At 45.0% G+C, this 27,505-nt stretch overlaps 1 protein-coding gene across 2 annotated transcripts in view; it reads left to right on the forward strand.

Annotated features, from left to right (window-relative positions):
• The window catches only part of VDAC1 (voltage dependent anion channel 1), a 64,855-nt gene that overhangs the window by 24,740 nt on the left and 12,610 nt on the right, over positions 1-27,505 (forward strand). Inside the window, exons 2-6 of one of the 2 annotated variants that reach the window (XM_073573779.1) lie at positions 8,155-8,227; positions 10,487-10,536; positions 11,658-11,810; positions 11,903-11,955; positions 25,972-26,199. In XM_073573779.1, the coding sequence (XP_073429880.1) occupies positions 8,161-8,227; positions 10,487-10,536; positions 11,658-11,810; positions 11,903-11,955; positions 25,972-26,199 (551 nt within the window). In that variant the 5' untranslated portion in view covers positions 8,155-8,160. The remainder of the gene's footprint in view (positions 1-8,154; positions 8,228-10,486; positions 10,537-11,657; positions 11,811-11,902; positions 11,956-25,971; positions 26,200-27,505) is intronic. The other variant, XM_073573780.1, reaches the window with a different exon arrangement.

A 27,505-nucleotide genomic window follows, 5' to 3' on the forward strand; every position in this document is an offset into this window, starting at 1 on the left:
TTGACAGCAACAGCACATTGGGTAAAAGGAGCCGGTTACATCAGCAGTGGTAGCACTTATAGCCTGGACCTTTTGGCACGTACGGCCTTCTAACATAGGAGGAGACCAAGGGATCAGGCTAGATTACCTGCTGCCGTTTTTTTGGCTCTGACTGGGTGTTGCATTAGTTATGGTGATTATAATATTACCTGATGAAGAATGATCGTCTTTATCCAAAGTTTAGGACGTAAAGGGCCTTTCATATGGCCGGCAATGGCTCTTATTAATGCTTGTTCCCGATTATTGGCAATTTCCTAGTGATGAGAAAATATACCGCAGTTTCATCAGCGGATCACATTATGTTGCCTAAAATCGTTGTTCTGAACAGCACATCTCTGTGTAAGCAGCGGGTGTGCTGCCTATAACATGCAAATTGTAAGGGGGCTGAATAATTGTGGTGTGCCGAGCAATCCTGACAAAACTTGTTACTCCTTAAACCTTCCGATATCTGTGTAGATGTATTGCAATACTTGCCAATCGCCGTCTTCCCCGGTTACCAGCACCGGGCTCATCTTCTGACTCGTGTGACTTCAAGTAAGATTTCCTGGATCACACAGACCAGAGTGTGATCTGATCTTCTTGGAAGTGGAGAGACGTAAAAAGTTTTTCCACCGTCTCTATAATGTCAGTCCATGAAAATTGGACCACTGGACCGCGCACATATGTCATCTGAGTGGACCCATAGAGTTGAATGGGCAAATCGTGCATGGCGTATTATCACAGCCATGTATGTTCTCTGAAACGGTGTGGCTTTTCAGAGAAAAAACATTCTTTTAAAAGCTGCTGGGTACTGAGACTGCACTATAGACTAGTTGTACAGGCTTCTCCCACTGCTGCCAGTGACTGTCAGGTCTGTGCCTACGTGCACGTATAGGTGGAGACTTGCCAGTCACTGCCAGCAGGCGGGCAGAAGCCACCAGGGACTAGCCCGTCCGACTAGTCAATAGTGCGGCTTGGTCCCCGGCAGCTATTTTTTCTCTGAAAAGCCGATACAGCTACACATGTGGTCAAAATTGTTGGTACCCCTCGTTTAATGACAGAAAAACCCACAACTGTCACAGAAATAACTTGAATCTGACAAAAGTAATAATAAACAAAAAATCTATGAAAATGAACAAATGAAAGTCAGACGTTGCTTTTCATCCATGCTTCCACAGAATTTAAAAAAAAATAAATAAAACTCATGAAATAGGCCTGGTGTTATGAATGGGTCACCGAGGAGGAAAAAACAAAACAAGATAAGTCACAGAAAACCAGAGAGGTTGGTTACTATGCAGATTGCAGATCCCCGATCCTAACCACACAACTAGCAGCAGCCGTGGAGCGTTCCTACGATGAACCTAGACGCTTCGTCACAGCCGGAGGACTAAATAAGCCTAAAGCAAGAAAAGGGGAAAACTAACTGCCCCAGAGCAGACCCCAAAGGAAAGACAGCCTCCACACATGTATTGACGGTGAAACCAGATGAAAACACAAACACAGGCAGGAAAATAGGCTGAGCAAACGATGGGGCCCAAACTAACTAGAAAGGATAGGAAAGGAAAGACACTGTCTGCAATCTGCCAAAAACCCTACAAAAATAATGTCCAACACTTCTGATAAAATTAACCCTGAAGTCACTAGACTTCTCCCACGATATCAGCACTCTGAAATATTCTGAGACAGATCAAAAAGAGGCCAATCTAATAAGGGACAAAAAGCAAATTGGCAAATACAGATAAATAAGAGTGGAAATTCAGCACAGCCCCAGCCGGGGCTGGCTGACCACAAAAAAACTGAATAGACCAACAAAATCAAGTGTGAACATTAGCAGAAAAACTTAGCTTGAGCTGACTGGAACAGAGCAGAGAACCAAGACCTCACAAGCCAGAAGGAATCACCAGCACCAGAATAGGGTGTCAGCTGTCTTAAATCCACTCTGAGATTCCTGAGGTCCAATCGTCATCCTCCTTATCATGTGGCAGATCTCCACTGATTAAATCAGCCTCACTACCTCCTGTTACCACCAGAGGGAGCCTGAAAGGAGAACTCACAACTGGTAGACCAGGAAATGAACTCACAACACCTGGACAGAAATGATGGCACCCCTGGTAATAATGTGAGAAAGGGGACATGTTAAATCAAGGTGTGTCCACTAATTAGCATCACAGGTGTTTACAATCTTGGAATCAGTGAGTGGCCTGTATAGAGGGCTACAGATACTCACTGTGCTGTTTGGTGACATGGTGTGTATCACACTCAGCATGGACCAGAGGAAGCGAAGGAAAGCGTTGTCTCAGGAGATTAGAAAGAAAATGATAGACAAACATGTTAAAGGTAAAAGTTATAAGACCATCTCCAAGCAGCTTGATGTTCCTGTGACTACAGTTCCACATATTAATTTAAGCTCCATGGGACTATAGCCAACCTCCCTGGACGTGGCCGCAGTAGAAAAATTGATGACAAAGAGACAGATAATACGAATAGTAACAAAAGAGCCCAGAAAAACTTCTAAACAGATTAAAGGTGAACTTCCAGCTCAAGAAGCATCAGTGTCAGATTGCACCGTCCGTTGTTGTATGAGCCAAAGTTGACTTCATGGGAGACTACCAAGGAGGACACCATTGTTGAAAAAAATCATAAAAAAAGCCAGACTGGAATTTGCCAAACTACATGTTGACAAGTCACACAGCTTCTGGGAGAATGTCCTATGGACAGACGAGACAAAAATGGAACTTTTTGGCAAGGCACATCAGCTCTATGTTCACAGATGGAAAAATGAAGCATATCAAGAAAAGAACACTGTCCCTACTGTGAGACATGGAGGAGGCTCTGTTATGTTCTGGGGCTGCTTTGCTGCATCTGGCATAAGGTGTCTAGAATCTGTGCAGGGTACAATGAAATCTCAAGACTATCAAGGGACTCTAGAGAGAAATGTGCTGCCCAGGGTCATAAAGCTTGGTCTCAGTTGCAGGTCATGGGTCTTGCAACAGGATAATGACCCAAAACACACAGCAAAAACACTCAAGAATGGCTAAGAGGAAAACATTGGACTATTCTGAAGTGGCCTTCTATGTGCCCTGACCTATATCCTATTGAGCATCTTTGGAAAGAGCTGAAACATGCCGTCTGGAAAAGGCAACCTTCAAACACAAGACAACTGGATCAGTTTCCTCTTGTGGAGTGGGAGAAAGTACCTGCCGAGAGGTGCAGAAGTCTCATTGACCGTTACAGGAATCGTTTGATTGCAGTGATTGCCTCAAAAGGATGTGCAACAAAATATTAAGTTAAGGGTACCATCATTTCTGTCCAAGCCTAGTTCATGAGTTTCTTTTTTTTTTTTAAATTCTGTGGAAGCATTGGTTGAAAAGCAATGTCTGACTTTCGTTTGTTAATTTTCATAGATTTTTTATTTATTACCTTTGTCAGATTCAAGTTATTTCTGTCACCATTGTGGGTTTTTCGGTCATTAAACGCGGGGTACCAACAATTTTGACCACGTGTGTATATGCCTATGATCACAAACAGAGCTGTGGAGTTGGTGTTCATTTTGGTGGAGTCGGTTTGGCTTACCGACTGCACAGCCCTGATCACAAAGCCAGTGACTGATGCATGCTGCTCATGGTTTGGGCAGCATGTATCAGTTGACAGGTTCCCTTTAAAAATTAGAGCCTTAGCAGTTTCCCAAAATCCTTGAATATGTGCACAAGACCAAAATAGGTGAGGTAAATCCCCTCCAATGTTGCCACATCTCCAACAACAGATGGGAATGTTAGTGTTAGTCGTTGTCCACTTCTAGGACATTCTCTTAAACTAAATGTTCGGCCCTGATAAAATAATAAAGCCTATACTCTCCTCCCATGCCGACTCCATTCCCATGGTGTTGGTACTCGTTCTTCCCGGGGCTGTGAGGTGGTGGTGTGACACGTGCTATACGCCTCTCTGCCTGTGGACGAACTGAACGTGAAGGCGGAGACAGTGATGCCAGTGCAGATTGGGTGCCGGTATCACGTGTCACAACACCACATCACAGCCTCGGGGAGAGCGATTGCTGACATGGTGGGAATGGCGCCTGCACAGGAGGTATCGGGCCAAACATTTAGTTTTAGGCTATGTGCACACGTAGATTTTGGTCCTGCGGATTTTTCCGCACGGATTTGTAAAAATCCGCAGGTAAAATCTCAGGTCAAAAGACCTGTGGATTAGCCTGCGGTTTAGCCCTGCGATTTCACACCTCTACAATGGAGAAGGTGTGAAACCGCAGAGGAATCCGCACAAAGAATTGACATGCTGTGGATTTGAACCTGCAGCAAATCCACGCGGAAAAATCCGCAGGATGTGCACAGTGTTTTTCAGTTTACCATTGAAAACAATGGTACTGTACAACGCAGCTAAATCTGCTGCGGACCTGCAGAGCCTGAAACGCTGCGGATCCGCAGCAGAATCCGCACCGTATGCACAAAGCCTAAGGGGTTGTCCCAGTAGTGGACAAACCCTTTAAGTTTATGTAATAAGGGAGGAGTTTGATACTGGAAACATAAGTAGTTTGTTATGATTTTTCTTATAGGTGAAGCATGTGGAAGTCTTAGCTGCACTCCTCCATACTTCTTGCCAAGTACCAGGCGAGAGGAATTCCCCTAGAAAGCTTTCTGATTTGTTCATGTATCAGTGTTTTGTGTGATCATCTATAAAGGGGTAAAGTAATAACCAATAGATATCTGATGTCCCTAAAGGCCCTGTCACACTAAGCGATATCGCTAGCAATATCGCTATAACGTCACTGGTTTTTGTGACGTTATAGCGATATCGCTATGTCTGATACTTACCTTCGACCGCTCCCCCGCTGGTTATCGCTGATCGCACGAGAACGTCCTGGCCTTTTCTCGTCATCAGCTTCCTGCTGGGCTTCCTGTGGAGAGACGAGCGTGGACGCGGGTGGAAGGACGTCAGGAACGCCTCGTCTGACAGGTAAGTAGCGACCCCCGACCCCCTGCGATGTCACTGGTGAGATCTGCCTGTGTGGCAGCTCACTAGCGATGCACCAGCGATCCTGACCGCGTCATATCGCTGGTCGGGAACGCTGGTACATCACTAAGTGTGACAGTACCTTTAGTTGAGACATCAGCTCTTCATCACTTTTCAGAGTGGTTAGGGTGAGAAACTTCAAAGGAAGAAAAGAGAGTGCACATATAATGCCTGACTTACATAAGGAAAAATTGAGGACTCTTTCCAACAGGCAATTGCTTCAGGTTAAAAGAGCAGCTGCAAAAATGCCTTGTCATAGCAGCAGACAAGTTTTTGAAGCTGCTGGTGCCTCCAACGTCCCCCGAGCAACAAGATGCAGGGTCCTTCAGAGGTTTGCAGCTGTGCGTAAGCCATCCTGTCGACCACCTCTATCCACTGCATACAAGCAGAAACGGCTCCAGCGGGCCAAACGATACATGAAGACTGACTTCCAAACTGTTTTGTTCACCGATGAGTGCCGTGCAACGCTCGATGGTCCAGATGGATGGAGTGGAGGATGGCTGGTTGATGGACACCCCATGAAAACACGGCTAAGGCACCAACAAGGAGGAGGTGGAGTAATGTTTTGGGCTGGAATCATGGGGAGAGAGATTGTCGGCCCCTTTAGGATCCCTGAAGGGGTAAAGATGAACTCCATAATCTATGTGGAGTTTCTAAAACAGCACTTCCTGCCATGGTTCAAGAGGAAGAACCGTGCTTTCCGCAGCAAGATCATTTTCATGCATGATAATGCACCGTCTCATGCTGCAAATAACACATCTGCATCTCTGGCTGCTATGGGCATAAAAGAGGACAAACTTATGGTGTGGCCACCATCTTCCCCTAACCTCAACCCCATTGAGAACCTCTGGAGCATCATCAAAAGGAGTGTCTATGATGGCGGGAGGCAGTTCACATCTAAGCAACAGCTGTGGGAGGGTATTCTGTCCACATGCAAAACAACTGAAGCACAAACCATCCAAAAACTGACAAATTCAATGGACGAGAGAGTTCAGAAGCTTCTTTCCAACAAGGGTCCTATGTGCAAATGTAACATCACCTAGAAGAAAGGTTTGACTTGAAAACTGTTTGATTTCATTTTGTAATAAGCTGATAATGCTTATAATTTCACAATTGACCATTTTTTTCTTCAAAATAAAAATAAAAAGGTTAAACTCTGCTGTGCAGAATAACTTGGAACATGCATTTTGAGTGTTTCTTATTTTTTAAAAATATACTGTTTTCATAGGCAGTTTGTTCAAAAACATTGCAATTATACTAGAATATTAGATGACTGGAAAATAACACTGACTGCAATTCATATAGGTAATTTAGAGAAAATATGAGGAAATATTTTTTGCATAATAATTTGGAACACAATGTATATATTTTTCACACACCAATAGACTTGTATTGTCCCTGGTCATCTGTACTGCCAGCAGAAAGACATGTCTCCGTGAGTTTTGCATGGACATACTGTCTGTGAAAAAAAAAGCGAACATGTCCATAGTGAGATTTTGACGCTTTGTATTTTTGCTACGTCGACACATTGCCTTACAGTTGCCGTAAAGTGGATAGGATTTCTAGACGCCTCCTGCCCTCTGTGCTGCTTCTTACTCAGCATACATTACCTGCGGTGCGGGCTCCAAATCTGCAGCGTGTCAGTCTCTTGTGTGGGTACACTGAGCTTTATGAGCAGATTTTCCCCATAGACTTACATTAGATGCAGAAGATTCACAGGTAAAAAATGCATGGTTTTTTTCAGTGGGTTTCCACAGTGGAAACGCCTCAGAAATGCATGTAATCCGCACATGGCTTTATCTTTAAGGTTTGGTTAAAGCCAAATACCAGGTAGTATAAAAAACAAAACTGCTTTCATTAAAACCTGACATAACATACAAAATTCACCAAAAAGCTCATTGTGGGAGTGTAACCTAAAGCGGATTATCTGGGACTTTGGGTAAAGCGGTTGTCCAGTCTAAATCGATAACTGTGCAGTCGCTCTGTGTGACTGCAGACCTCCGAATCCCCCCAGATCACCCACTGTGCGCTGCGGGGATTCGCCAGTTTCTGCGGCGGGACGGAAGGGTATTTATGAGTTATACATGCCCCTGGCCTGGGCCCGAGTAGTGCCCGCAGCCTGGCTCCATACACTTGTATTGTTGTCCGCTTCTTATATTACAGAACTCCATTTACAGCTTATAACTGCAATGCATCTATAAAATCCTCTGCTATACTATGGCATCTGATATATATATATTTTTTTTTACACGCCTATAGACGTGAATGGCTGAGTGTCATCATTTATGGAAGAAACGTACATAAGCCTTTTTTTAATTTTTACATGATTCAATAAGTGAAATAAATTGCGCATCTGCACTGCCCCATTGGATAACATTGGCCTGAGTGCTGTTCGTTTTTTTTTTTTCACGTGCAGCACTCGGTCTGAAAATATGGTTGTGTGAACAAGCCCTAACTGAAATTTTTCTCCAGATTCCTGTGACACTGCAGTGTATGACAAAAGACCCCTCTCCATCAGAGTGTGAGGGTCCTAGTAACTCATATATTGCGCTACTAATGTGATATTGGTATATTCCTGCGTCCTCCATGAGGCAGGTGTGCGGAGCACATCTGGCCTGCGCTAAGCTCTAAAATGCCAGATTACCCAGAAGGCATTAGAAGCGGCAGCCATGCGTGTGTGATGAATCCGGCCTGACATTCTGCTTGGATAAGAGAAGCTTTGGCTTTGATTTATCGTAATTTCCTTTCTTTTTTCTGCCTTTGTGATTATTTGCAGCAGTTCTGTACGTGACTCCTTGTCTGTGGCCGGATATACTTTCCATGACATACCATATCAGGTGCCCCAGTAGCTGGGCATGACCGTGTGGGAAATAGAAATGTGTCCTCACATATCGGCACCGGTATGGCGGAGCCGCCCGCACTGCTCATACAATGCACTCCATCCGATAGGAAAGCGTTCAGCTCTTCCATAAGCCGGTGGAGTGAGGAGCGGAAGGCGCGCGTTCTGTGTTGGCTCTTTTCTTTTTTTTAGATGATCACTATTCATGGGAACAAATGTAAATGTTTCTTTTGGCTTTTTTTTTTTTTTTAAATCTATTTTTTTTTTCTCAGTAGAAAATGGCTATACCTCCGTCTTATGCTGACCTCGGAAAATCTGCTCGTGATGTATTCACCAAAGGATACGGTAAGTTCCTGTAAATTTTATAAAAAATGCAGAGCACATAAATTCTTACTAATGTATACTGTGAAATACAGTGTCTGCAAGCTCCTCATATATAGTGGTCCTAGAAATCAGAAAGGCAGGAAAATGCATCCCATCCATTATTGTTATATTGCTTCAGAAGCATAGTTACCTGGAGATTCTGGTCTTATAAATGCTTATAGGGTAAAATATTGTCTCTCATCAGTGTGATGGGATCAACATCCTGTTGCTAATCAGTGATCACTGGCTGAAGTGTTCACTTTTTAAGGTACTGTCACCCTTAGCGATGTACCAGCGATCCCTACCAGCGATATGACACGGTCAGGATTGCTGGTGCATCGCTAAGTGGTCACTAGTGAGCTGCCACACAGGCAGATCTCACCAGAGACATGGCTGGGGACGGGGGTCGCTACTTACCTGTCACACCAGGCGATCCTGACGTCCACCCGCCCGGCTCCATGCGTCACTCGTCGTCACAGCAGGAAGCGCCGCAGGAAGCTGACGACGAGAAACAGTCCTGGACGTTCTCGCGCGATCAGCGATAACCAGCGGGGGAGCAGTCGGAGGTAAGTATCACACACAGCGATGTCGCTAGCAATATCGCTATAACGTCACAAGTTATAGCGATATTGCTAGCGATATCGCTTAGTGTGACAGTACCTTTACCCTACCTGGAAGACACAAATTTAGGGTAAAATCAAGTTCTAATCTTATATTAGATTCACTATGTTTGTATGTTGCCTATTTTTGGTGCTTTTTCAATACCTCTTAAATAGCACGTCGTGAAACCCCTGTTTGTTTTGAAACCTTTGCCTGGAAGAGACCCTGCTGATGCAGTATGACTACCTTGTGTCTTGATGCTGTGCTCAGTCTTGCATGGTGGCGTGATATTGTCTTCCACAACCTCACCGTTTGTAGCAGAGTTTGGCTGTCCTTCACCCAGTTTTAAGACATCTGTGTATGACTAAAATATGGTATACTATGACTTCAGACTTTATATGATATATACCGAATAATATGACTGGTATATATACTATGACTACTGAACATTGGATGTTACACCAGTAACATAGGCTCTCTTATAACATTGGAAATTGTACTAGTCACATACAATACTGTATATAACAATATAGTGTACGGGATATGTGACCGGCAAAGGATATATTGAAGATCAGATATTATACGCAAACAGGTTAATATGTGGCTAGTATAATATCTGATGTTCTGCAGTGATAGACCATATGTGACTGGTATAAATTATATTATCTATAGCCTATCACATACATAGCATATACAAGATATCAGACATATACAGGATAATATATGACTAGTATTGCTTGTGATGTTTAGAATATATTATATACCAGTCACATTGCCCTGTATACAATAAGTGATGTAGCTAGGTTCAGGTTCCTGACCAGTCCTGTGGAGGCGTCTGTCCAGTCCGGTCTGCATTCGCTCTCCTAAGGTTCTTAGTAAGTTATTACTGTACCCTGAAGTTTTATATGGACGAGTGATGCTAGAGCCGACGGCCTCGCACTGACAGCGCGAACCAATCTGCATGAAGGTTCGCATTAGGTTGCGCTAAATTTTGCAGCTTTTGGTGTTTTCATGCTAGCTGTGGCTCACCCAAAGTAGGCGAAGCTGGGCCAGGCCAGGGCAAATTCATCAACAGTTATGGCACAGCTTTCACCAGAAATGTTACTCCAGTCATGTTATCATCCCTTAGTGAATTAGGTGCCACTTGCTCCAGCATGAATATCAGACCCTATGAGCCGCAGTAGGGCGACTGTGGGCTTCAGAATACATAATCCTCTGGAGATGACCAGCGTTCTGCCACCTCCTTAATCCATACGCATCTCCCCCGAAGTACCGTCCTGAGGTCTGTCTTTCACTGTCCGCAGCGTTGTGCCATGCACTTCATTGCTCACTGCCCTCCCTAAGTAGCCATAATCTAAATAATGGTGCCCAGATGCTTTTAGCCTTACCAGGGTGCAATGAGCACTTACAGTTGCATATCACATTAAGGATTTTGGGGGGGCAATGGAGGAACAGGTTTAAAACCTAAAATATTAAATTGTTTCCCCATCTCCTACAAGGCTACGGTTTGGAGTGTATATTTAGACTGACAGAATCTGTTTGACAAGTATCTAGAGACGGAGGGCATCACTGTTACCATCATGCCATATTATTTTTTGTTTCCATAAATCTCATTCTTTTCCTATGTCTCTCCTTTCTTAGGCTTTGGATTTATAAAGCTTGACTTGAAAACAAAATCTGAAAATGGACTGGTAAGTTGAAGCAACATTCCCATTGTGTAATTGCGTGTTAATCAGGATCAGCAGACACAGTGCAAAAAGGGAACAAGAAGAAGAAATCAGCATTACTAATTCTACACATTTGAAGGCACCTTAATGGGTCTCTGTCATCACAGGATGACTGTTCAAAGCAAGTACAGGTGCTCGGTGCACGCTTGGGGTGGCCAAACATTTAAGTGCACCATCCCACCTTCTTGTCTTCCTTGGATTTCTCCCCTTCCCTCTTCTTTGATTGATAACTCTGTCTTTTTAAAGCCAGAGAAGGGCGGAGATAGATGAAAAGCAAGCAAGTGGAAAGGTGGACTTACGGTAATGCCCCAGCATACTTCACAGAGTGCCTGTACTTGGTTAGAACAGTCATTTTGTGCTGACAGTCCCTTTTAAATAAGTTACTAAAAATGCATAAGGCTGCGTTCACATGTTGCTACAGTTGAACCAAAATCGACTTAATAATGCTGCAGTTTTTCTGAGATTTTTATGGTGACATGTTGGAAATACCAAGCAGAGGTAACATGAGTTATTGAAGCATGGAGGATCCCTTATGTCACTTTCCTTCTGCTCCTGTGGTCCACATGGGTCACTTTCAATGGTTCCCTGCCAAGCAGACCTTGCTTTACATATCATATAGACGTGCCACTGGGTGAGAGGACTTCTGTAACATAAAATGGTTTCTGTTTTTCACATGGAGTAGGTATGAAGCTTTCTTCCATATCGTCGGTGGTATATGTGACTATCCCTCATAGGTTATGGAATGATGGAAAATCACAAGGGTTCCTTTGTAATGAGTCTTATTGTAACCAAAAAGACACGATCACAAGGCTAAATAACTGTAAATAGGCGAGATATCGTATTAGTTTTGGGCTTTAGAATCACTTTTAGATTTGTAGTTATGTTTTCCTAAGATGGGAGCAATATATATAGAAAAGCTTTTGATATAATATATCTAAGGTATTAATTATTGATTATATTATTGATTATATTGTATACAACCGGGTCCAGGAGTTATAGTATGTTATAAGTGAAATGTTAGCACTCAGGGTCAGGCAGGTATGAGAAAGCTAATACAATTATGAGATTCTAATCATCTTTTTCAGGAATTTACAAGTTCAGGTTCAGCAAATGCAGAGACCAGCAAAGTCAGCGGCAGCCTGGAAACCAAATACAAATGGTCAGAATATGGACTGACGTTCACAGAGAAGTGGAACACCGATAACACGCTGGGCACTGAGATCACTATAGAAGATCAGGTAAGGAGGAGTCCTGGCAGTGGAGTAGATGCACATTACTAATCTGTATCTGACCAGTGTAAATGCAGCTAGTCCATTTCTTTTCCGTTCAGCTTGCGAAAGGATTGAAGTTGACCTTTGACTCGTCGTTCTCTCCTAATACTGGGTAAGAAGTAACTGTATAACTCTGTCTACGCCCTGATTCCTTGCCTGCTAATACATGTTTATTGATTGATTTTTTTTTTTTTTTTGGTTGTGATATCCTCTTGAGCTTTGTGTCTGTGTCACGTCACATGTTTGGAGCCCAACAACTTCTTAACCCCTTTCCTACATTGGACGTACTATTCCGTCCATGTGACCTGGGACCTAAGTCCCAAGGACGGAATAGTACATCTAATGCGATCAGCTGCGCTCACGGGGGGAGCGCCGTTGATCGCGGCCGGGTGTCAGCTGATTATCACAGCTGACACCCGGCACCATGTGTCAGGGGCGGTCACGGACCGCCCCCGACACGTTAACCCCTGGCACATCGCGATCAAACATAATCACGGTGTACCGGGGATTAAAGGAAGCATCGGCAGGGAGGGGGCTCCCTCCGTGCTTCCCTGCGACCCCCACAGCAGCACGATGTGCAGCGCCGCTGCGAGGGTCGCCTTCCCTGCAGGTCCCCGGATCCAATAGGTGACGGGGACCATCGGGGGCCTGCAGGGAACTGGCTTCCTCACTGCCCGCAGAGCGCAGGCATGAGGAAGCCTGCAGCAGTGCCTGTGACAGATCGCTGATCTGTCACAGCGATCTGTGATATGACAGATCAGCGATCTGTCACAGGACAGTGATGTCCCCCATGGGACATTATAATAAAGTTAAAAAAAAAAAAGTGTAAAAATAATTTAAAAAAATATATATATTATTTTTTCAATAAAAAGCGTCTTTTAGCGTATGACAGCTGCCAAAAATAAAAACCCGCCATAAATGGTAAATCAAACACCCCCGTTATCACCCCCTTAGTTAGGGAAAAATAATAAAATAATTTTTTTTTTATTTATTTCCATTTTCCCATTAGGGCTAGGGTCAGGGCTAGGGTTAGGTTTGGAGTTAGAATTGGGGGATTTCCACTGTTTTGGCACATCAAGGGCTTACCAAACGCGATATGGCGTCCTATCTCAATTCCAGCCAAAAAAGTTAAATGGCGTTGCTTCCCTTCCGAGATCTGCCATGCGCCCAAATAGTGGTTTACCACCATATATGGGATATCAGCGTACTCAGGACAAATTGCACAATAACTTTTGGGGGCCTGTTCCTCTTGGGAAAATAAAAATTGGGGGTGAAATGATTTTTTTAATTGTACGGCTGTACATTATAAACTTCTGTGAAGCCCTTGGGGGTTCAAAGTGCCCACCACATATCTGGATAAGTTCCTTGGGGGGGTCTAGTTTCCAAAATGGGGTCACTTGTGGGGGGTTTCCACTGTTTAGGTACATCAGGGGATCTTCAAACGCGACATGGCGTCCAATCTGAATTCCAGCCAATTTTGCAGTGAAAAAGTCAAACGGCGCTCCTTCCATTCCGAGTTCTGCCATGCGCCCAAACAGTGGTTCCCCCCACATATCAGGTATCAGCGTACTCAGGACAAATTGCACAATAACTTTTGCAGTCCAATTTCTCCTGTTACCCTTGGTAAAATAAAACAATTGAACCTGAAGTAATTTTTTTTGTGAAAAAAGTTAAATGTTCATTTTTTTTCTAAACATTCAAAAACTTCCTGTGAAGCAGCTGAAGGGTTAATAGACTTCTTGAATGTGGTTTTGAGCACCTTGAGGGGTGCAGTTTTTAGAATGGTGTCACTTTTGGGTATTTTCTATCATATAGACCCCTCAAAGTGTCTTCAAATGTGATGTGGTCCCTAAAAATAAAATGGTGTTGTAAAAATGAGAAATCGCTGGTCAACTTTTAACCCTTATAACTTCCTAACAAAAAAAATGTTGGTTCCCAAATAGTGCTGATGTAAAGTAAACATATGGGAAATGTTATTATTAAGTTTTTTGTGTGCCATATCTCTGTGATTTAAGAGCATAAAAATTCAAAGTTGGAAAATTGTGAAATTTTCAAAATTTTCGCCAAATTTCCATTTTTTTCACAAATAAACGCAAGTTATATGAATGAAATTTTACCACTAGCATGAAGTACAATATGTCACGAGAAAACAATGTCAGAATCACCGGGATCCATGGAAGCGTTCCAGAGTTATTACCTCATAAAGGGACAGTGGTCAGAATTGTAAAAATTGGCCTGGGAGTTAACGTGCAAACCACCCTTGGTAGTGAAGGGGTTAACATGCTGAACCAATCTGAAAGGTGATCAGATTGTTGGTTGGATTTCATCCCATCTAATCCTCTTCTTTAATCTGACATAAGTGCGGTATGAGGTGTTTGGCAACTTATAACTCTTTCTCCATAGTAGAAACCAAAGTAGAAAGAAAGCAGATGCCACAACAGTCTTATAGCAGCCGCCTGTCTAGTTTTTATGGTCAGATCTACATTATCAGATGGGCCATAATGCAGACAGAACTCACACCTAACTATATCCTAGTCATAAATTGAAAATATGGCAGGGTACACTTATATGACCTTCTAATGGTGTCAGATCAGTAGATTTTCCTCCATCAAAATGGGCGGTATCATCAATGAGTAGAGTAGGTTTCTCCATTGTATAACTTCAGTAGGCCTCCACTTAGAGTTATTCTTATAAGTTCTTAAAGGGGTGTCTCTTGACTATTATGAAGACCACCCCTGACGATATGCCCATTTATGGCATGTAGACACCATAGAAGACAAGCCCCACTTTGAACGAGATTGAAGAGTCACTTATTATTAAGCGGGCAAGGTCAGCCCGCTCCATACAGTGCAGGTGTTGGCTAACAGCAGGGCTGTGGAGTCGGTAAGCCACAGTTGCGACTCCGACTCCTGGATTTTATCAGACTCCGACTCCTTCATAAATGGCCAATTCATAACAACAAATTTACTGTTGTAAAATATTAAACATCGTGCTTATTCAGTTTCTCACCATCATATAAGTAATCAGACCACTTAGAGCAAAAACTACATTTATTAGAATACAATTAGAATATAGCAAATAACTTTTATAAACTTTTCTAAACTGTAAGTAAATATGCAATAAACACTTTTATGCAGTTAATAAGAAGAAATCTATAAATTTGTCCTCAGAAAAAGTATTGCCTCTGTCAGATCCTCCTTCATGGATGCCCTCAAATCTGATCTAATTATTTTGAGAGCAGAGAACAACCTCTCTACACTAACTTGTGTTGGTGGCAAAGCAGTAACCACTCGGGCAACATCTCTGACAATGTCAGGATACAGAGGAATCGCTTGTTGCACTGTTATTTTTGATGAACGGTCAAATTTCTCAATTTCTTTTAGTGCACATGAAAAATTCTGCTGAAATATACTGGCTGTGTTCCTTGATGGGGATGACTCTTCTTCTATGCGGGAACGCTTTGCACGGTCCTTGTGATCCAAATATTTTTCGAAATTAAATTCTTCATCAGTTGATGATGAGGGTGAAGATGTGGCAGGACGACCAAATTCTTCTTGTTCCTCCTGACTGTTCTGCAACCCTTTCATCCTTACTGCTATTCCAAACAGAGCTTCTTTTCCTTTACTTAGCTGTTGATCATCTAGAAGAATCCGATGCATTGGGTCTACATAAACAGCTGCCAAAAGAATGTTATTTTGTAATAGTAGCTCCTCTCTCCGTTTCATTGATGTAGCAATGCCACTTGCAATTAACCCTCCTCTTTGGGACAGGCGAAACATCAGGTTCTTCCACTCCTTTAAGAAAATACCTGGAGTTAAGTCCTCTGCTTGTAATTTTTTAGTCACTGTAAATGGGTGCTCTAGCAATTTTTCCAGCTCAGTCACCTGATTCCACTGACTTTCATTTAGCGTCAGTTGAGGGTTAGCCATGTCTACAAGAAAGGTTTTCAGTTCAACCAAGCGCTGAATCATTAAGTAAGTACTGCCCCATCGTGTGGCTTGATCAATAATTGTCCCTTTTCCAGCACGTCTCTTCAAAATTGAGTCAACTTTAGGGGTTCTGGAAACAGTAGCCAATTTTCTCACCTTGCCAATCAGTGCAGCAGCATGTCCTTCTTGCAGACTGTCTCTTATAGCCAGCTGTAGCGTATGCACAACACAGCGCATGTGATGAATGAAAGAACATATTGACAGTTTCAACAAGATCATCTAAACTATCATGTTGCTGTTCATCTGAAGCAACTTCAGTTTGCTCCTCAGTTACAATACTGTGTTCCTCTATTTCAAACATTTCTGTGTCTGTGGACCCAGAATGTTCTTCTAGCTGCTGGTCACCATCATTACTCTCATTCATTAGCTTAATAGTACTTATCATATTTGAAGCATTGTCAGTTACGACAGAAAGAACTTGCTCTTTTTTAAGTTCATAGTCTTGCAGAACCTTTTCCACCAAGACCTGGATAAACTCACTGGAGTGATGAGCTTTGGTGTCTTTTACTGCCAATGTCTTGGTAACTATTTCATTTTCCAGGACGTCCACCTGACAGCACCATGGGAGGACGTCCTCCTCCTCCTTACAGGGACAGGAAAAGCACACGAGAGGTTAAAAGGTCATGTCCCACCCCCTTTCCCTCAGTGTTTTTCCTGTCCCTGCATGGAGGGACACACGAGAGACTTAGCGGAGGGACTCAGGGGATCGTGCGGCCAGTCCAAGCCTTCCCCTGTCAAGAGGTCCCGGGGCCGAAACTCTCCCAGAGGGAGTCCCTCTGCCCCAAAGGCCAGGAGCAGGACGACGCTCCTGGAGGGAGCCGTTCCTCCCTAGGGGAGGCTCTCTGCTCCAGCACGGACCGCCATACAGGCGATGGTCGGTTCCCCGTAGGCGGCTGGCCGAACGGGCACCGACGAAAGAATGGAGGCCAGGAGACAGGAGAGAGGCCTCCAGCAGGCCGCCATAGCGAGCGACGGCGTGGCCCCGTGGCAGGAGCAGCAGACCGCCGCAGCAGGCGGAGGTCGGCTCCCCGTAGCGACAGGCCGGGGGGGCACCGACAGGAGATCGGCGCGGTCGGCGCCGGGAGAAGAGCGACGGCTCCAACAAGGCGGGGGCCGCGCGCAGGGCCCGGCAGGAAGTGGAGAGGCGGCCTATCGCAAGAGGTCGCGCGTCACATCCGGTGACGTCACACGCCGGCCTTGAATCTCAGCGCGCGCCGCCGAAGTCCACAGAGCGTGCTACGGAGTCCACAGAGCGCGCTACAGCACAGCGCGCGCTTCAGAGGCCCACAGCGCACGCTTCGCAGGCCCACAGCGCTCTACAGAAACGCGCCAGGAGGGAAGGAAATGCTCCAGCAGGTGGAGGGGTAAGTGCGCAGACCACCCTCCCCCATCCATCCCCACAACCCAGATCTAAGTAGAGCCCCTTCTGTATTATTAGGAGAAGGGAACCCCGGCAGAATCCCCCTCGGGGGTGAAGGACCCGGCCAAAGCCACCTCCAAATCAGTCCGATGCCCCGTATGCAGGGTAAAGCTGCCAGACACCTATAACAAGACCCTGTGCGGACCCTGTACCTCAAGGGTCATAGGCGAGGAACAGCCATCCCTCCTTGCCGAAATGAGATCGCTGATAAGGGAGGAAGTCCGGGCCTCTACAGCCAGCTGCGCTCGTCGTCAGTTCCCCAGCCCAGGGCCGAGTCGCAAACGTCCAAGGTGGGAGGCAGAGCCAGAGTTGGAAGCAAGCCCTAGTGAGGAGTCTGACTTCCGGGACTCAGATCAGGAGGAAGAAGGCGAGATCCTGGGGGATAGACAGGATCAGAGCAGAAAGTACCTGTTCAGACTGGAGGACACGGACGAGTTGGTCCAGGCAGTCAGGAACACTATGCAAATAGAAGAAGTCCCAAAACCGCAGTCCAGACAGGACTTAATGTTTGGAGGACTAGTGGCCAGGAAACAGGTAGTATTCCCCGTAAGTGAACACATCAAAGCGATGGTCCAGGAGGAGTGGAAGGAGGCAGAGCATCGGTTGATGCTCTCCCGAGACTTTAAAAATAGACTGCCTTTTGATCCCGAGGAAACCCGGGCATGGGAAGAAGTCCCTAAAATAGATGTCCCGGTCGCTAAGGTTACCAAAAAAACGGCCATCCCATTTGAAGACTCATCAGGTCTCCGAGATCCGATGGATAGGAAAGCGGACGTCTTGTTAAAGAGAGCATGGGAGACGTCAGCGGCTCTTATTAGAGCCAACATAGCAGCCACCTCGGTGGCCAGGTCTATGTTTTTGTGGATGGGGCAGTTGGAGGAAGGCCTAACCAACAGGACCCCTAGATCAGAGATCCTAGCTTCTCTTCCTCTCATGAAATCGGCCACGGCGTTCCTATCGGATACGTCGGCCGAATCAGTAAGGTTTGCAGCCAGAAACAGCTCCCTCTCTAATGCGGCCCGAAGAGCAGTCTGGCTAAAATCCTGGTCGGGGGACAATGCTTCTAAAACTAAGCTATGCTCCATCCCTTTCTCGGGCCTGAGAGTATTCGGGCCAGCCCTAGATAACATTCTAGAGCTGGTGTCCAATAAAAATAAAGGTTTCCCAGAGGAAAAACCCAGGCGGCCCCAGCCCTTTCGGAGAGGCTCCTTTTCTAGGAGACAGACCGAATTCAGGGGTCGGGCAAGGTCCAATAGAAGCTCCTATAGGAGCTCCTTCAGCCAAGGTGGGAGGAACAAGAGTCACCCATTCACGTCAACATCAAGATCGAGGAGGCAATGACGCCATAGGTATTGGGGGAAGACTTCGCCACTTCGCAACAAACTGGTCCCGAGTCACCCACAATCAATGGGTCCTCAGAACCATCGTGGAAGGCTACAGCATAGAGCTTTATTCTCCTCCCCCCGAGAGATATATTACCCCCACCGTTGTCCTGGAGGACTCCGCAATGTGGACGGATCTACAGGACATGGTAGACTCAAAGGTCATAGTACCAGTTCCCCCCACAGAAAGAGGAAGAGGGCACTACTCTTCCCTGTTTTCAATCACAAAGCCATCGGGCGAGGCTCATACCATCATAAACCTGAAACCGCTAAATGCCTGGGTCAGGTACAAAAGATTCCGGATGGAATCGATCTGATCCGCAATCCTCCTAATAGACAGGGACGCCGTCATGTGTACCCTAGACCTAAAAAAGGCTTACTACCAGGTCCCTATCCATCCCTCATCCCAGAGGTTACTAAGGTTCGCGGTCAGTTTACCGGCCCGGACGTGCCACTTCCAGTTCCAGTGTCTTCCATTTGGGTTGGCCTCAGCTCCCAGAATCTTTACAAAGCTGGTGATAGAAGTGGTGGCCTACCTGAGAGATCAGGGTATCGTGATCATCCCATATCTGGACGACTTCCTACTGGTGGCAAGATCCAAAGAAAAGCTCATTCGCGACACAAACCGAGCAATTACTGTAATGGAGTTCCTTGGCTGGGTGATCAATTGGGAGAAGTCGGACCTCAGACCAGAAACCAGAAAAGTATTTCTTGGAGTCCTTCTAGACTCAGCCGACAGAATATCCTGGCTACCCGAGCAGAAGCAGAGGACCATTCAAGCCAGAACCAGAGACCTGTTGAGGCGTCAATGCTCCATAAGAGAGGCAATGGAGGTCTTGGGCCTCATGACGGCCTGCATTCAGTGTGTCCGATGGGCCCAATTCCACTCGAGATCATTACAGAAGGAGATCCTTGCGAGGTGGGACAGAAGTCAGGCATCGCTAGACAGACCCCTAAGGCTGCCAGAACGTGTAAGGGAGTCCCTTCGGTGGTGGACACAGTCCAGAAACCTTCAGATGGGCGTACTTTGGACAACCTCTTCATATGTGGTAGTCACCACAGACGCCAGCGCGTGGGGCTGGGGAGCCCACATAGAAGGGAAGATCTTCCAGGGGAGATGGCCAGTAGACATCAGGTCCAGATCCTCCAACTTCAGAGAGCTCTTCGCGGTCTGGGAAGCGTTGCGGAGAAACCAGTCGGTACTAAAGAATCGTTACGTCGCATACTATCCGACAATATGACGACAGTGGCATTCCTGAAGCACCAGGGAGGACCCAGACAACAACCACTACAGGCCCTAGCGGGAAGGATATTCGCGTGGGCGGAGCAAACAGTCCGATCTGTGACCGCAGTACACCTAGAAGGCTCTCAGAACGAAGTTGCAGACTACTTGAGCAGACAACGAATCCACCTGACAGAGTGGGAACTGAACGAAGAGATCTTCGACCATCTCTGTCAGCGTTGGGGGACCCCCAGTATAGATCTTTTCGCAAGCCGAAAAAACTCGAAGGTCCCCAGATTCTATTCCCCGAATCCGACGGACCACCCGGAAGGCGTAGATGCTCTGAGCCAGACTTGGGGAGAATCCCTCGCTTATGCATTCCCACCACTAGCTCTCATACCGGCAGTGCTCAGGAAGATACGCGAAGACCACGCAAGAGTGATGCTGATCGTTCCATTCTGGCCAAAGAGAAGCTGATTTCCCCTTCTAGGAGCCATGGCAGTAGGAAACCCAGTCGAGCTACCCCTGCGGAAGGACATCATCCACCAGGGCCCGATCTACCACCCAAATCCAGCAAGACTCCACCTATCGGCCTGGATCCTGAGAGGGACATCCTAAAGGCAAAGGGATTGTCGGATCAGGTCATATCCACCCTACAGGCCAGTAGAAAGCCGGTGACATCCGCAATCTACCAAAAGATATGGAAAAGATTCTGTCTGGAAGGTGGCAGGTCCGATCTCGGGGCGGGCACCCCCGACCTCCCTAGTATACTAAATTTCCTGCAGGCAGGTTTTAATAAAGGCCTTAAGCCCAGCACTCTGAAAGTCCAGATTTCAGCCTTGAGCGCCGCCTTCGACTACCAGCTAGCTTCACATCCCTGGGTAATCAGATTTATAAGAGCCACGCAGCGCCTGCGCCCCACGATTAGGCAGCTCACCCCGCCTTGGGACCTGGGCCTGGTACTCAGGTTCCTCTGTACAGAACCCTACGCCCTCAGCGAGAAAATAACCATCCCTGCTCTCACTTGTAAAACGGCCTTCCTAGTAGCCATTACCACGGCCAAAAGAATAGGGGAGATCCAGGCCCTGTCCACTAAGGACCCATATCTTCAGATAAGAGATGACCGTATAATCCTAAGGTTAGATCCGGCATTTACCCCAAAGGTAGCCTCCGCAAAGAATCTAAGGGTATGTGCACACATAGTTTTTTGTCTCTGCGGATTTTGTAGAGAAAACCGCAGGAAATCCGCAGGACAAAGTGCTGCGGTTTTTCTGCGGTTTATCTGCGGATTATCTGCGTTTTTTCTGCGGTTTTGCCCTGCGGTTTTACACCTCATAATGGATGAGGTGTAAAACCGCAGCGTTTCTGCACCAAACAATTGACATGCTGCGGATTGTAAACCGCAGCAAAACCGCGCGGAAAAAAACGCAGCATGTGCACAGCTTTTTTTGATTTCCATAGGAAATAAAGGTACTGTACAACGCAGCAAAATCTGCTGCGTTTCTGCAGAGCCAAAAACGCTGCGGAAACGCAGCAGAAACCGCAAAGTGTGCACATACCCTAAACCAAGAGGTAGTGTTACCATCGTTCTGTGACAATCCCCGTAATAAAAAGGAACAGCGTCTTCACTCGCTGGACGTGAGGCGTGCAGTTCTAGACTATCTAGAGGCCACCAATAGCTGGCGCATCGACCCAAACCTGTTCATCCTTTTTGGGGGTAAAAATAAAGGGAAAAAGGCCTCTAAGGCGTCCATCGCGTGCTGGATTACCTCAGTAATCTCTGACGCCTACCAAGCCGAAGGCGCCAGCCCGCCAGATTCCATAAAGGCCCACTCTACGAGGGCGGTATCGGCCTCATGGGCGGAACGGGCGGGGGCCTCGGTTGATCAAATCTGTAGAGCAGCAACCTGGGCCAACCTTTAATACATTCTGCAAGCACTACAAGCTTGATGTGTTATCTGGTCAACAGACCGCATTTGGGAGGAAAGTTCTCCAGGCGGTAATCCCACCCTGAGGAGGTGCTATGGTGCCGTCAGGTGGACGTCCTGGAAAATAGGTATTAGACCTACCGGTAATGATGTTTCCAGGAGTCCATCCTGACAGCACGGGTAGTTCCCTCCCTGTTATGTTATACTATGTTATATTACGATATGTCATATGCTGTAAATATGATTGTTTCATTAAACTGTTACTAGCATCATCCACCTTGTGGTACTTGTTAAATCACTGAGGGAAAGGGGGTGGGACATGACCTTTTAACCTCTCGTGTGCTTTTCCTGTCCCTGTAAGGAGGAGGAGGACGTCCTCCCATGGTGCTGTCAGGATGGACTCCTGGAAACATCATTACCGGTAGGTCTAATACCTATTTTTGTCACAAACAAATCGGACATTGATGGCAAAATAGGTCACTCTGTGACGTGTGCAGGCATCCATTTTAAGAAACAGAAAGCGTCCCTTGAGAGTTTTTTTAAGTTCTTCCTTTTGTTTAAAAGCTTCTTCGATTACTAATTTTCTAATACTCTCTCTCTCCAGAGAAACACCAAGCTTGCGGGCCATTTCCCCATTCAGACACACAAAAGCTGGTCGTGAAAATAATGAAATAGGCACACTATCCTTTACAACAAGCTCTATGATCTGTTTTTTTAAATGTATCTACTGTCATTGTCACAGTAACTTTGTCACTGACAAAATATCTTGCAACTGATGGCTGCAAAGTTCTCTGCTCCTTTGTTTGGCTGGAAGAGCTGGGCACTGGTTCATTGGTTTGGATGCAGTCTTTCTCATCCACTGCTTTCAGTACTTCTGGATGAAAGCGCTGTAAATGTCTCTTTAGATTAGAAGCTCTGGTAGGAACATTTTTATCTTTGCCTGAATATGCACTCATCTTGGCTTCACAGCATTTGTTTTCGTCTGGATCATTTGTCATACACTGACAGACATAATGTTTTCTATCTTGAGTGATGGTGAAATGTTCAAATACAGCTGATTTAATGTGATGCTTCTTTGACATTCTCAGGTTTTTAATTCTGCATTCACAATCCAAATGACAATTGTTTTTCCTAAAAACAATTGTACAAAATTATTGCCAGGTCGTACAACTGATATAGTGGTCAGTAATACTGTTATTATTCCTCATGTACTCACAGTTAACTGATGCAAAGTTTGTTGAAAGGATAATACTTCTTACAGTCTTCCTCTTCTGAGTAGCAGGCAGCTGTGAGATGCTTGGAAGACGCACACCTAGTATGATCTAGTCTAGAGGAGGAGCTTTACTACTAAGAATTTGCAACACATTTTCACTTTCAGTTTCATACATTGTAAGTAGGGGGGTTGGGGCAGCATGAGGTTAACCAAGTATAAGATTAGATAAGGGCAGTGGAGAACAGTGACACACAAGAAGTAAGAAATGTCTCTATCTCCAGCAGAACTGCTTATCACTGTTGTTCATAGTTTGATAGAACATATATATTTGAGTAACATTTATAAAATTCATATGAAAGTTCAATTATGAAATATTAATACATTTTTTTTAAAGCTGGAGTCGGTACATTTCTTCCGACTCCAACCAAAACTAACTACGACTCCGATTCCGACTCCACAGCCCTGGCTAACAGCAGGCATCTTGGCTATGCTCCAATCCCTGCGGTTTACACTTTAAATGTAGGCACTCATTCTTGCCTGGGTATCCATTCTGGTGTCGGTCAACCACCCTCTGCAACGTGTTCATGGGTGGTCTTTAGGAGGCCTACCTGAAGAGCCCAGTTTTCCTGTCACACTAAGCGATATCGCTAGCAATATCGCTATAACTTGTGACGTTATAGTGATATTGCTAGCGACATCGCTGTGTGTGATACTTACCTACAACCGCTCCCCCGCTGGTTATCGCTGATCGCGCGAGAACGTCCTGGACTGTTTCTCGCCGTCAGCTTCCTGCGGCGCTTCCTGTGGAGAGACGAGCGTGGAGCCGGGCGGGAGGACGCAGGATCGCCTAGTGTGACAGGTAAGTAGCGACCCCCGTCCCCAGCGATGTCGCTGGTGAGATCTGCCTGTGTGGCAGCTCACTAGCAACCACTTAGCGATGCCCCAGCGATCCTGACCGCGTCATATCACTGGTCGGGATCGCTGGTGCATCGCTAAGTGTGACAGTACCTTTAGAGGGCTTCCACAGGACACTCCACATTAGAACTTGATAACCACAAACACCATAAGGAGTACAAAGTCCAAAAAATATAAAATATATATAATTTTATTAGACATAGTTGTCACAAACCTAGATACATATGCAAGGATCAGGTAATGAAAGCCAGGTCACAGATTAAATAATCAAGTAGAAAGTGCCAAAGTGCATTATACCGCCATGGGAATAGATTAAAAAAGTGCTGGCCAGTGTATATACTCGATCCCCCACAGTTGGAACCAGTCAAATACAATTAAATATACATCATGATTCAATGCCCAATGTGCTTACCCATAAGCAGTATGAATCCAAACCAAAGCCCCACGCCACCTTGCTCTTGCAAGGCATTATTAGACTGGAGACGTGTATGTTTCTCACTATTTTTACTTTTTATGCATTTTATATAAAAATTAAAAAAAAGTAAATACTTTATTGTGATTATGCAGCAAAGTCATGTGAGAACTGTTATAGAGGATTCACAGGGAGAAGTTGCACCCGAACTATGGTGCCTGAGAAAAACCAAAGACCCCATCAAATAAAAACAAAAACTGCGTATCTCTCAGGAGTGCAGGATTAGCCATGCTAAATTCCTGTTTGTTTGTAACAATAACCTTTATAACCCACCAACCAAAAAGTCCATCACACTGCAACCTATAATGGGATGGTCTTGATACAGAGATTGGCAATCCCATGAGGAAGATGCTTTTTGCCCCATGTTATGGGACAAAATTCCTTCCAAATTCCCTATATGGCAATCAAACTAGTTCTGTGGATCAGCGTCCCATAATATTTAATATTAAATTTCTCAAAGGCATCCAGACTCTCCTTTAATTTAGTAGTGAAACGGCCATTACAGCATCTTACGGCAGAGAGTTCCATTCTCTCACTGCTCTTACAGTAAAGAATCTGCTTCTGTGATTATTATTAAACCTTCTTCCCTCTGGATGTTGAGGATGCCCCCTTGTTCCTGTCACAGGCCTAGCTGTAAAAGATCATTAGGAAGATCTCTGTACTGTCCCCCATATATTTGTACATTACAATAAGACTGCCCATAAGCCTTCGCTTTTTAAGTTTGATAACCTGTCTTGGTACTGTAGGTCACCCATATGTTCTTACTTCAGGAGAGCACCATTCCGCTGTCTCACAGCTTTCTGCTTTGCTGGAGGGTGTCACTTTTCAGACCAGCAGCATGATTTCTGATGCGGCAAGCAGAGGCAAATTTGTCACTGCAGCATCAGAAGAATACTGGGGCAATAAATTACAGAGCACTGCTTTCAAGCTCTATATGGTGAAGAGCTTGTAAGTGCTGTCCTTGCTTAGGAGACCAACTCCCCTTGATGGCCTACAGAAGTGGCTGGTAACCTAGGCAGTGAGCAGTAGCTATGAAATAAAAAATTGCTCCTTTCTTGAAACCAGAGGGGATATTTAAATAACAAGTAAATTGCAAAGTTGCTTGTTTTTATATGCAGTTTGCAATTGTAACTATTTAGAAAGTTGAGGATATCCCTTTTAATGTTGTCTGTTCTCTGCACCCACTTTATATTACCTTACATCTAGTTGTCTTACTGATGTGTCCAGCTATAGGGAATATTATATTCTGCAGTTCCCTCTTATTGGCACTGCTGCCTGTAGAATTTCCCTTTTTTTTTCCTGCCGACACTGCGAGGATGGAATGCAGCTGGAGCAGAGATGCCATTTGTCACACAAGTCTGCATGATGTACTCGGGGGAATGCTGGTGGCTGAAAATGGCATTACTGACTGTTTCCCACTCCGTTGTCAGCCTCGCGTGTATTGTATTGTCCTGCATGACCTTTTCATTTGATATATTGACCTTTTGCACTGTTATAACCTTGCCTTTGTCATTTTGTTAGACCATTGGTCTTACTTGTGCATTCATGAAGAACATTTTCACTGTCTTGATTTCCGTATATATTTAGAAAGAAGAATGCAAAGATCAAGGGCGCGTACAAGCGAGAGCACGTTAACGTGGGCTGCGATATGGATTTTGATATTGCCGGCCCGTCTGTACGTGGTGCTGTGGTGTTTGGCTATGAAGGCTGGCTAGCTGGCTACCAAATGACTTTTGAATCTGCCAAATCTAGAGTCTCGCAGAGTAACTTTGCCGTCGGATATAAAACTGATGAATTCCAGTTGCACACCAATGTGTAAGTAGAAAAAAATGTACATGTATTGCTGTCTTAAGGCTTAGAGGGGAAAGCTGAATCCTTCATTCACCGTATCTTCAGTTGACTTAAAATTTAACCCCTTCTATTGTAATTTTCAATGATCAAAACTGCATTGTAGGAAATATATGTTTGTCACCAATCGAAGCTGATTATCAAAGGGGTTTTCTATTACTATGATAGTAAAGGCCTAGCTCTAGGATATCCATTCAGAGGGCGTTTGACACTTGGCACCCTCCTTCGATCAGCAGCTCTCACGTCCAGCAGTGGCCAGATCTAAATAGTGTACGGAAGAGATCGTCAAGTTTCGATCTCTGCTTCGAGTACTGCGGATCAGCTCCTATGTAAATGAATTAGGCCTAAACTTAAGTATCCGGGAGCTTCTATGCACTGTTTAGATCCAGCTGCTGGCGGAGGTGGTAACAGCTGATTGATGGGACTGCTGATGGGATTGATGGGATGGGATGTCAACTTCCACCAACTCCTTAGAATAGGTCATCAGTATTATTGTAGTTGAAAACCTTTTAAAGTGTTTTTTTTTGGATGACAAAATCAATTATGTGCATTCAGTAGTGGTGCTGAAGAATACCATGGATAGCAAGAAGAACAAAGAAATCAAAAACCTATCAAACTAGACATGTCACGCAAAGCAAGGATCACTAAGCTACGACTTGCCTACTTTGGACACATCATAAGAAAAGAGCAATCACTGGACATGAACATCAAGGTTAGAAGAATAGAAGGAACAAGGCGAAGAGAAAAACCAGCATCCCAATGGATTGATATTATCAAGATAACGACAGAGAAGACCCTGGTGGACCTATCTAGTCTTGCACAAGATTGATCTTCCTATAGATGGCTCAAGATCATGCCGAAGGCCATCTAAAAAAAAAAAAAAAAAATTAACAACTTTTGTTATTAGGCCATATGTCTTCAGGTGACATAAAAGGTTTATCCACCCTGAAGTTACTTTAGGACTATGTGGCAAGCTTTGATGTGATCACTTTGCAGTGTTGCGGTGCTAATTACAATGTATTGGAATTATAGTCTGGTTGTGACCTTCAAATTGACTTGATGCTTTAGTGACTAATCCCTACTGGATTTCCAGTGACTTGTGTGTTGTGGTCGGGACAATTGGCAGGTTGCAACTCAAACACATTCACTATTATGTCTTGTCGGGAAGTGTGTCGCCCTACCATATAGATTGGACGGGCTTTAAATGATTTATTTTTATTTTAGGTAGTGTAAAGCTATCCTCCGGTTGTCACTGCCATGTAGACCAATATAC

The sequence above is a fragment of the Dendrobates tinctorius genome, unplaced genomic scaffold (genome assembly GCF_039654945.1).
Source record: "Dendrobates tinctorius isolate UK_male_01 unplaced genomic scaffold, ASM3965494v1 ptg000036l, whole genome shotgun sequence".
In the NCBI taxonomy this organism is placed as follows: domain Eukaryota; kingdom Metazoa; phylum Chordata; class Amphibia; order Anura; family Dendrobatidae; genus Dendrobates; species Dendrobates tinctorius.